The sequence below is a fragment of the Lolium rigidum genome, chromosome 4 (genome assembly GCF_022539505.1).
Source record: "Lolium rigidum isolate FL_2022 chromosome 4, APGP_CSIRO_Lrig_0.1, whole genome shotgun sequence".
NCBI classification, from domain to species: domain Eukaryota; kingdom Viridiplantae; phylum Streptophyta; class Magnoliopsida; order Poales; family Poaceae; genus Lolium; species Lolium rigidum.
The window spans coordinates 19,636,309-19,648,019 of record NC_061511.1 but is presented as its reverse complement, the minus strand read 5'-3'; the positions used below and the strand labels follow the sequence as shown (position 1 = coordinate 19,648,019).

General features: G+C 40.7%; 1 protein-coding gene across 1 annotated transcript; it reads left to right on the top strand.

Annotated features, from left to right (window-relative positions):
* The first annotated feature begins 9,556 nt into the window (after nt 1-9,556).
* LOC124648787 (diacylglycerol O-acyltransferase 3-like) lies at nt 9,557-11,251 on the top strand. The gene is made up of 2 exons (XM_047188494.1): nt 9,557-9,817; nt 10,250-11,251. Exons 1-2 carry the CDS (start codon nt 9,557-9,559, stop codon nt 11,162-11,164), a joined length of 1,176 nt encoding a protein of 391 aa, XP_047044450.1. The 3' UTR covers nt 11,165-11,251.
* Nucleotides 11,252-11,711: the final 460 nt, after the last annotated feature.

The window sequence follows — 11,711 nt, the reverse complement described above, 5'->3', positions numbered from 1 at the left end:
AGGAGGTTGCCTGACCTACTGATGACGAAGAAGAGCAAGGGGCGGGCCAGCACCACCACGGAGTTGTTGGGGCTGTTGCGTGTAGGAGCACGCGATCCCCTAGCCTACTTTGTCACCGAGGACGCAGGCCAGCAGCACAGGAACCTGCCCTCCTCTGCCTCTTCTTCAAAGGAGACCAGCAGGTTATCTCCTCTCCCTCTCTTTCTCTCCTCTCTCTCTCAAGGAACAAAGAAAATCTCAACTTTATTTGTTGGTGCAGATCGATTTTAATATGCTCATAAGTTGCTTGATGAAAACTCTACCTAACATTATTGTTGACAGGAAGTGGCAGCACGTGGTGGTGGTCCTCAGCAACGACGAGAGGGAGAGGGGATGGATGCTTCAAGATTCGATGCGGCTGTCATGAGCCTCCAATCCATTTGGCTCCTTACTGCCAATTTGGTCATGTTTCTCGACTTCCCCCCTTTTTAATTCGGCTTGTATGTTTGATGTGTGACCTGAACGTTCGTTAGTTTTGTTTCATGGATAATTATTTTTTTGGCATGAATTACTCCAGAGCAGGGTGTATACATTATTCTTCAGATTTTGGTTATATTAGGCTGGTCTTCTTTGATGGTATGGGCAAAGAGATTATTTGTAGGTCATTGTTGTTATTTTAGCCAGCATTTTCGTGAATAAGTCCTAACAGATAGATTGTAGCTCCTTTTTGTAGATCTAAATTGCATCTCTTTATTTGATAGGACACCTACACATTTTAGATTTATTGTTTGTTGCTCTCTTTACATGCAAAATGCTACATCGCAACCTGTGTACCAATCTTGAAGAAATTTAGAAATTGAGGCAGCATAAAATCCAAGAGCTTTTACATTAGAATGTTGTTGTTGAGTTGCCATGGTATACCCTTTGCCTTTTCATGAATTTCAATTCTTCTTGCAACTTCGACTTAAATAATATTTAGAAAATTCCATACTGTCTAAATGACATGACAAGCCCACAGTTTAAGTCTTAAAAATTATAGTAATACTTATGTCTTTATGGGGGTTCAGCTATGCATTTAGTGTCTTTTCATAACAGACCCAACACCTTATATGATGCATTTAGTGTCTTTGTTCAATTGACTATTTACTTGTTTGTGCTTTTTGTTGTGTTCGATTTGATGTAGTGATGCAGTTGCTTACGTGATGCAGATATTCATGGGGTAGTCAATGTACTTGCTGGTGTGTTTGAGGTAGATGTATCAAACTGGACACCATTTATGTCAAATGGTTTCAAAGGTGTTGTAACCGGATCCACAGTAGTCTTATTTGCCTATGTTGGATTTGATGCAGTTGCTAATTCTGTAAAGGAAGCTAAATGACCACTGGTAAATTCAATATTTTCCCATACTATCACCTTTAAGTCTTTTCTGTCATCATAATTCATTTGCTTCTATGAATTTTGAATTTCCAGTAGATGTTTTCTCTTTTGACACCATAATCCATTTGCTTTTTAGAATTTTGAAGTGTTCAACAATCTATTTCTCCTTTATCACCTTTGATTTTTTATATGTAATATAGCTTGGATCTCTTATGGCTATGTGGGATATGTTTGGCATTTCCTAGGTCCTTAAGTATTTCCATGTGGTTGTTGGTGCATATATGCAGAGCCAGGCCTGCAAAAATGGGGATTTTGGTATTTAATTTTCTTCTCAAATGTGTACATAATATCTGCATTGTATGATCAATGAAACCAATATAGGATTCGATTTATGATTACAAAAACTAGGATTAGTTATACAAAGTTCAGTTTGTTTATCTGCCAGCGCACGGTTGTTACCATGGCATGCCCCTAACCTGCTACCTAAGAACAAAATGTATACATGTTAGCTTCTCAGAGTGATTTATTAAACCTGTAGAGGATTGGATTCAAGGTTGTTTGATGTAAATAACTCCCTCAGGGTTAATTTATTTATGTGGGTGCATTTTAGGAGGATCTCATGGCATGACTGAAAAAGATGGGGATCCTAAATTGCCGGAGATGACGTCTCAAGGAATGAGCATTGTTTTGGGTTATCAGGCTGGTGTGTGGATGGTGAGAACGGTAGAGTTCATGGACATTGTTTCCCGAGCACATCTCAAGGGACTGAAGTTTCTCTACCTCAATGATGTTGAGGTAATAACACACATTTCCATGTGGCTTATGCAAAATTTGCTTTACCTGAGTCATAATTTCACTTGCGTAACTTTTCTTGTAGTGTGCAGAAGATGTAATTTTTTTTTGCATGAGGTAGTGATTCAAACTTAATTGGGTCAACTCCACGTGTCTACAAATTATGTATGTCCTCAGTCCAATTAGGCTCGCATCAATTATATTTTTCATTTCTGCTTTTGGTGTTTATTTGATTTTATTCTTTGTTTGTTAGGTGCAGGTGTATTTTAAAGGGGAAAAAAGAGATGAAGTTGGCCCTGGTTCGTCATGGAGGATTTCCCTCCTCCGCCATTTGAGTTCCCAGTTGGGCGCCGCCGTTTTGGTCATCCTTCTGTCCAGAAGGCAAGGCAGCCACACATCTAGGTGTCTCTCTCTGCTACTGCTTGAAAACGACCTCTCTCTGCTACTGCTTGGAAACAGAGTCCTCCACTTAACTGGAGCTTGGGAATTTCTGGAGTAGCAAAGAGGAGGCAGGGGCAAGAGGAGAAGAGGAAATCCACCGATGCTTCTTCACACTACCCCTATAATGTAGACGAATAGAACAACTGGTCAGCTGAGTACTTGTACACCTACCATTCACCTATTTGTATTTTCTAAGTCAGTGCAAAATTTTAATTAGCTTTCAAGTAAAGCCATGGTGGAAAGTGGAAACTCACATGATTTGTTTGCAGGGTCTTGCGGAAATGGTATACTAGGTGAAACACCGTGCTTTGTTGCGGAAAAATAAGCTAATAGGTAAGAAACTACATGTTAGACAAAGTAGACAAAGTACATATCTGCTTGCCTTTTTGAGTCCATTGAAATTCAAACAAATATCTATCTTGCTAATTTTGTATTCCCTCCTGAATCTGCAAGAAAAGCTAATTCAAAATAAGGCAGATATGGTTTTTATGCAACGGTGACCATAGTTTTGTAAATGGATAAGAGTTCTGCAATAACAAATATAATGGGGCATACCAATATTTGACCAGGTGCGCTGCTCCATCCAAAGTAGCAAAATGCGTGTTAAAATCCATCAACTCTGCTACCTATAATTTGCTGATGAGGAATTTATGTTGGGTAGATAGTGCCCCGCTCACATATGAAAAATAGATTTATTTATTTTCTCAGAGCTCGTTTGTACATTTACATTTGTTATATTTGGTACTTTCCGAAGGAAAATAAGAAATGGCAACCTATCCATGTTATCTGGAATAAGTACTTTACTTATACGACTTCCATGTTTTTACAATTTTACTTCAGCATGAACCATGAAGTCATATATCAAGAAATTACGGCTCATCAGCAAAGTAATGTATCTGAATATTATCAGTTTATCGTGCTTTGGATCATTGCTGCTTTCGGCTAATTGTATCATATAGTTGATGGTGGCGATTGTATGATTAAAGGATGCTATCAAGAAGTATTATGCATCGATTGTAAGTTTTGTCTTGTTTTCCTGCACTTTTCCTGCTTAGTTGAATTGAGTGAGTTCTGAATACCAAATGATAATTAATTTGATGTTTATGCTTCCTTACTGGCTTCTATGACAATAGGTCAAGACCAAAAATGAGAGCACACAGCCTGCATGTTGATGCAACTGTTGAAATTGTTAAGCTGAGTTCAGGAAGTATGGTGCTATCAAGCCTGGCGAGTAGTACACTGTCAGGTTAGTTAATATTGTATGAATGCAGGGCTTGGTTTCCATAAATCATATGTTTGCTGACATTTTTGTGATGGTTGTGCAGCCTGATGGGTTTATTTGATTTCCATGTTATCCTATCTTCCTCTGAATACGTTGCATTTGCTTCATCCGCTCACATCTTCCATTTGTAGTTCATTTTTCTGCTTCCAATCAATGCACATAGATACTACTTTGTTTGGGTTTTGTGCTACAGAACTAGTGGTTTCCTGCACCGTATATCCTTAGTTCAGTTTCATCTCTATATGCCAGTGGCCTTCTCTGTCAGTAGTGAGGCAATAGGTTAAAGCTGCATAGTAGTGCCTGCTTCTTCTTTACATAAGTTGGTCACATTGTTTCCACATGTTTCAAGTAACACACGTTTAACCAAATTAAACCATCAAATGAGAGAATACCATGCATAGTTGTAGGGTAATTTGTTTAGCTCAAAATAATTAAAGGTTTTTAAGATGCTACTACGAGAACTAGAATAGTGGGGCATATAGGGATTTCTATCATGGTTAGGGAAATTTCATATATCCATAAATTTAAAAGCTTTATTTATAATGAATAAAGTGGAAGAGGTGTCATTCATATGTATTAGTTAAAGAAAGGTAAATACTGAAATCAGTAACTTTTTCTACGCCTAAATGAAGAGCATGCCATTTTCTTCCTAGCAAATCAGGTTGCTTATTTAAATTCATATACTTGTTTATTCTATTTCCACTTCATATGTAGATATGAACTGACAAAAAATACGAGTGGTTTGTTTCCTTATCTATTGTGTAGGACACTCTGTGTATTTTTACTTATTAACATAATAACATCTCCTAGATGCTATGCTCTTATTTTACTTTGTGTTATTCTGAAAGTTCACCCAACAGGATTTATTGATAGAACTCTTCAGAATACGCGGTGTATTGTTGACTGACAGTGCTATGTTTTCATACTCACAGCTAATTGGTTTTTTAGATGTTCATCCTGTCGTGTCTTTGCTTATTAGCGGTTACCTGTTTCTGTATAACTCCGATGTTACATCATGTTATTGCTATGTGATTTCCGAACCTGACTGAAATGCACTGGTAGCGCAGTTTTGTTGTGCATGTTCCTTAAACTGGACATTAGCCCAGCTTAGCCTAATGATCAAAAAGCGCTACCGCTGATTCCTGGTACATCAGGAAAAAGGTCCTTTTTGGAATTTCATAGCCCGATCAACACTGTTTAATTGTAGCACGGGTGTATATGATATTGTTTTTCATTGAGTCACTACTTAATTTGAGCAGGACATTGTTACTACCATATCAAGATACGCTCTGTTTATACATTGGGTCACTACTTCATTTGAGCAGGAAAATTTGTAGCTTGTCCAATTCTGCATCAGCCTTCATAGAAAATGGTATGCGAAAGCTGTCAGCATGAGTAGCTCCGTCAGAGTGTTCCCTTGGAAGAAGCAGTCCTAATGCAAGAGAAAGAGTCCTAATGCAAGAGAAAGAAAGTAACTGAGGGAACCTATCTTGGAGGATATAAATCATCGAACCAAACGTCCTTCCACAAAGAACTGTGTCACCTGGATTTTTTGTGCATGTTGTAACTCCACTGTAAATATCAAACATTAGCTACTTAATTGAATCAATTAGTGGAGTTTTTGTTAGACGTTGTAATATCCAAATATGTTCAGGTTCATTCAGAAAAAATGTTCAGGCTTGTTAAGTTCGAGTTTGTTTTGCTTTGGAGTCAGAGTAATGCAACATGTGTACTCAATGATTTTTATACCTTACGAGACATCTGTGTTTTTGCCATAAAGCTGGAGCCTCCGTATAAGTGGGATTTGCAAAACTGTGATTGCAATGATGGAGGGCACCATGATATGGAAATATGTCCTCCCCGATCAATCTGGGTAGCTGCTTCAGATTCAAGTTGTTCCTTTGAGCAGCAGTCTAGCGAACTACTATGCTTGTTTTGGTGCGGTACATTAAGTTCATATGTTGCAATTTTTTAGATGAACATTGAAATTCTTCAGAGGGCTGTATTACTGTTGTCTATCTCTGAATATTGAAAGCTGATGGTTTTTTCTTTTGTCAAACAGAAACTATGAAAAACTTCAGATTGCCTTGAATCATGTGTTTGCAAGATGGCATGGAGTATCTACCTTATTATTTAGTGTTTCTATTTTTCTCCATGCATCATTTCATTTCATCCAAACCAAGCTGTAAATTACTCCAGCAATCATGCCCTTTAATTGTCACTTACAAAAGATGAAAAGAGCTCAGTTCAGCTGCAGATGTTTGCAATTGACTCACACTGCCGAATAATGAACTTAATAAAAAAATTAAACTGAATAAATTTCAACAGACAAATTTTGCACGGCGTATAAAAGGAAAATTGCTATTATTTCATTGGCAGTTCAGTCGCCATCCTGTGGGGGCGGTGGAGCATCCTATACCAGCAAGCCAAGTCCTCATCTGGCCGTCAAACTGGGCAGCGCCGCAGCCTTTGAGTCTCCATCACGTGGGGAACATATGTGGCCTTCGAGTCTCCGACCCGTGGCAATGCCATGGTACCCTAGCCGTGTGGGTGTAGCATTGTGGCGGTAGTCACGTCCGAGAAGTCATGGCCACTGAATCGCTCGAGGAGATAACACAAAAGAATGAAAAGTAAATTTGGTGCACATAGACATTAGTGATCCTTTTTTTATAAAAATATCAAAAATCATATTTTTTTTAGTTCCAAAGATTATTGAAGAAAAAAGGATGTAGCCAGTAAAGTATCCCGCAAATGTGCAAATTTTCAGTTTGAAATAATGCGTATATTTTGGGCTACATAAAATTTATAAAAGCGTGGATCCGAGTAAAGTGATTCAAATTTCTAAAAATATTAAGACATTTTGTGTAGCTCAGAATGGAAAATATTTTGAATTGACATTTTTCACGTTTGTAGGATACAACATTTTAGCTACGGTTAGGGTTTAGTTAACGATTTTTCGAAACCTATAAATATAACTTTTGAATTTTTTAATATGAGGAGAGCACAGGAGCTCGGGAGATAAGCTAACTTTTCAAAAGAATTTATTGATAGAAGGTTATACACAGTAAGCATTAGCACGAACTCTACGGATAGTGCACCAAGGCGCACCCTGCCATACTTGGTTTGGAGCAAAGACTTTGTACTGAAATGGATTATCATATTGGCAGCTATTTTTATCGCAATTATACAAAATAGACATTGACATTTGTTCCACGGGGTCGTGCGCCAAGGCGCACATCTAAATCTAGTATGCACATGGTTACCAGGCCGAATCGGTGAATTCTGGGGCCATGTGCCAAGTTCTAAAATGGGCCCCATCTAAATTAAACTAATAGAGAATAAAAGAAATATATATATCATAATATGTTACAAAGAAATTGAATATATTAAGAATCACATATTTATCTCCGGGTTGCATTAAGTTACTTTGAACAACATCATTTTTATCCAATCCAATTATTTGATCCCTCTGTAGTCGTCATTTGGTCTATGGCTCCATTTTTGTTCCAGTGAATCTTTTTCTCCTTTTGTGTTGGTGAATGAACGTTCAAAGTGCAACATGTATTAGCTCTAGTGCGAACTAACTGACTGGTACACGTAGCTTGATAATTACAAAATTTGCTTTCTTTTAAGGAAAGACATGCTTATATTGTTAGTATATAGGAACTCACCATTTGACAAGAGAAATAAACAAGGCTCGGACTAAATAACAATTTCGCCCATTATACCGAAAAGGTCAGGCTGGTTTAGTTCCTGGTTTAGAACAACTCTAGCAGATCTCAGATATTCGCCCGGCCCGGAAAATAACTGCTAGTTCCAGCCTTTTACAAGAAAAAATCGCCTCGAACAGATCCTGGATGGCAAGTGTGCCCTCTGTGGGATTTTATAGCAAATATTTCACCTTTTTCAGTAATCCTGATTGTAGCATATTATAGATGCAGATAAATTAGATCGGTGTAATAGGCCCGACCCTCACTAGATCCGTGGCGTATCCATGATGAACATAGAATGTCATTATTTATGTCATGTCAAAATTTCGCTAAATAGCAATAATCCAATTGTTCTTACCATGCACGTGGGCTTTTCTCTCTTTCAGGGGCAAGTAGAGACAGCCTTGAGTCTCGCACCGAGGATTGTGCCTGGCGGATTTTTTGGGCCTGGTTTTTTTCTTATTTTGTCGGTGTTTACTCTGCTGCTTTGGTCCTTTGAAATCTTAACACGACGACTTTTTATCCGTCTACTATAACAAGCTTTACTTCTACAACCTTTACCCGGCTCCAAGAATGGAGGGGCTAGGAGGGTGGCACGCCTTCGTCTCGCTCCATCGCTCATAGTCTTCGCAAGGTGGTCCAACGATCTATTTATAATTTATATTATCTTAGTTCTTAATGATGTTTAATAGATTTGCGGTCATTTTCACAAAAAAATCTTTCTGAAATGGACGCCTCTAAATCAACATGTACCCAGTACGGAGACAAAAAGTTTTAAAAGCAACTTACCCTGGCGCAAAAGAAAAATTGCAATGTTAATCTACTTTTTGCTCATAAAATCAGTAGGTTGACAGAATGTTGTGAATATTTTGTGCCAACAAGTTTCACGTATATAATTTCTGGTACAATTGTTAAAGAAAAATGCTTCTATACAACTTCTAAGCAAATTAGCATAGCGAAAAACAAATTTGTGCTTGCATTCTTTCCACTCTCCGTTACTTTGAAGAAAGTAGTGCATGCCCTAAAAATGACATAACAAGTAGACATTGAGGAGAAACATGATTTCAGCCTCCAACCATTCATTTGTCGACATATGGTTTTGTGTAAAAAAAAATAGACGTGTTCATACTACGAAGTGCATGCTCTCACAGCTACAACGGCAACTATTAAGGCTGTTATGTAAGCAAGTGTATGATAAAGACTTGCTTTTCCCCCAAATAAATCTCAACCTATGAGTTGGCGCTTTTTCTAGCATGTAAGCACAGACTTGCCTTTTGTGACACAAAAATGCTTTTCAAACATAGTTTTCTGAACATGCAAATATGATATCTAGCTTTGAATACGACGGCGCGACCAACACCTAGGTGAATTCGGATATTGATTTGGATGCTCGATTATGAAATTAATGCATTTTTGCACTTTTTAGACGACGAGCAAGCAATTATTTTAATGAAAAATTATTTTCCCATTTATTTTCCAATCCATGTCTTATCAAATTTTAAGTTACTCAATCCATAGAGAAAACAAGTTTATACTACTCCGTAGTACAAAATTGCTTTTATCGATAGGTTGTTGGTTCTCAAGAGATATGATTTCGCGAGAAACACAAATAATTGATCACTAATTTGAGAGCAATGCATTTTTGTAATGTTTGAATAGGTTTTGTATATCGCTGATATCATCTACTCCTATGTTAGCTCTATGTCATTTGTAGCTGACTTGTCATCGGAGAAATCTGAGCCGTCCACCTCGACCTCCTTGCGCAAACGGGACGGCTCTGATCTGCCGACGGCACATGCGGCCAGCGACGATCTCACGCAAGCATAGCGCCGCCACTCCCCACCACACACGATGCGCCACGTATCCTCCCAAGGGCATATCTGTAAATTCATGGCAACGAGGCGTGATGAACCATCGTACCGCGTAGACGGATTCGGGACCGGACCGGGAGAAAGGGATCTCGCCGTAACGCGCCATGGAGCTCACCGGTGCAGCTGCCCTCCGGCGAACGCTCGCGTCGGCTTCCATGGCGGCGGTCCCGGGGCAGAGGAGGAGGCAAGCGCCGTCCAGGGTGGCCTGCGTCGGCCGCGGATGCGGGGCATTCGCCGACGAAGCGCACCTCAGGTACTACGAGGGGGAGCCTCGGAAGGCGGTGGAGGCGGCGGCGAGGGACCTTTCCAAGCTCCGGGCTATGGGCCTCGTTGCCGGCGATGCGGCCAAGGAGAAGATCCTCTCCGTGAGCCCTCTTCCTCCCTCCTCACCAATCGATTTTGTTTGTGCTTCTGTTCCCCATTTAGGCCTCGGGTTAGGGTTGATGACTTGTCCTGATGCGCTGATAAGCTTTTACGTATTCGGACCAATTCATGGCTCTAATCAATTAGAGAGGGTTAGTTTTTGCGGTAGGGTTTGGATGACATGGTGACGCCATGATTCATTTGGTCTCGAGCGTAGCACTGCTCAACATCTCTCCCTGTTGCTAAAGATGCGATGTGGATTTCTGTTTCGTGCTAATTCTGGAAAATGGTTTAGAACAGCTCAGCAACAATTCTTTGATTGAACATTAATTTGGTGGTAATTAGCTAACTGATAGTTTCATGCTGTACTTTCTGTGTGAGATATGATCAAATTGAGCCCTGATTTTGTAATTTTTGCGGATCCATGAATACAGGAAGCCACGGAGCTGCTGCTGCAGGAGTTGAGTCAGATGAAGGATGCAGAGGACGAGCTGAAGAAGAAGCAGAAAGAGGAGAAGGCCGCGATGAAAGCACTGAAGAAGCAGCAGAAGGAAGCGAAGAAAGCCGCAATGAAATGTGGAGATGACTCCTCTGAATCAAGTGAGAGCGAGTGTGAGGAGGACCAATCCATGAAAATGAGCTGTGTTGCCACATCGTTGATGGCTGGAGTTGAGAAAGGAATGGTGACGTCAATGTCGGTGCCCCAAATTGCTGCTGTCCCAGCAATGGACTTTGACAAAGCTGCGATGAAGGCCATGAAGAAGAGGGAGAAGGAACAGAAGAAAGCCGCAAAGAAGGCCTTAAAGATGAAAAAGGAGGAAGAGAAGAGGATGGCCACACTTAATTCCTGCATGGACAAAGATAGCTCCTCATGCTCGTCAGAATCCAGCGACAGCGAGCGCGAGGGGGGAGTGCTCAAAATGAGCCGCTGTGCCACCATCACCGCACCACCTGCAAGCTCAGTTTTCCCCATCATAGTGCCTCAAATCCCAGAATCTGTTGCACCAGATGCTCAGATCCCTTTCAGGGCTGCGAATTCCACACTGTGCACCACCAGCATCAGCACCACTCTTGTAAAATTACCACCGAACAGAATTGAGGTCTGCATGGGTGGCAAATGCAAGAAGTCAGGCTCTCTTGCTGTCCTGCAGGGGTTCGAGGACAAGTTGGGCACCAGCGGCACGGTAGTCAGATGCAAATGCCTAGGCAAGTGCGGAGAAGGCCCGAACGTCCGACTGCAGAGCGACGGCTCTGTAGGGAAGGATGGTGTCATCTGCACTGGTGTAGACTTGGTTGATGTTGGCGACATAGCCGCAAGCTTAGTAGCATGGGGCGGACTGAGCATATAAACTGATGATGGTCATGTAGACCTGGTTCAGTCTGTACTTACAGACGTGTACTGCTACTTCCTCACAATAATATGTTGTAGATAATCACACCCCCGACGAGCTGTTGTATATTTTCCGAGCTTAATGATCTGGTGATGTTTACTATAGATTTATGCCACGCATGATAATCAAGAGGCCAGGTTCCATGGCATCCTGTAACTCTACGTGCTTTCAAATTTGAGCACCATCTATTAAACTAAGTTCATTCTCGGGATAAACAGGAGACCACGGAAGGGTCTATCTTTAGTAGGCCTGTGGGGGACGAAGCCTGTAAGCACCGCTCAGTTCTGAAGGTTTACACTTCAGATTATCGTCTTACCACATTCTCGGAGCACTAGCAGTAGCCAGTAATAATATCCTAAAAAGTGTTGTGAAATAGAAATAGGGGATGCGCATACCGGACACTGGAGGCGCGTTTGGTTGCCTGGCCTAAATCGTGCACTACTGCGCCAGTGAAATAGGCTTACCCACGCGCCACAATCGGGCCATGGCCATTAAAACGCGTGCT

Bases quoted from the DNA above. Each gene is read 5' to 3' on its own strand.
- LOC124648787 (XM_047188494.1), top strand. From the start codon at position 9,557: ATGGAGCTCACCGGTGCAGCTGCCCTCCGGCGAACGCTCGCGTCGGCT. The intron at 9,818-10,249 runs GTGAGCCCTCTT...CCATGAATACAG, and splicing joins CCAAGGAGAAGATCCTCTCC to GAAGCCACGGAGCTGCTGCT.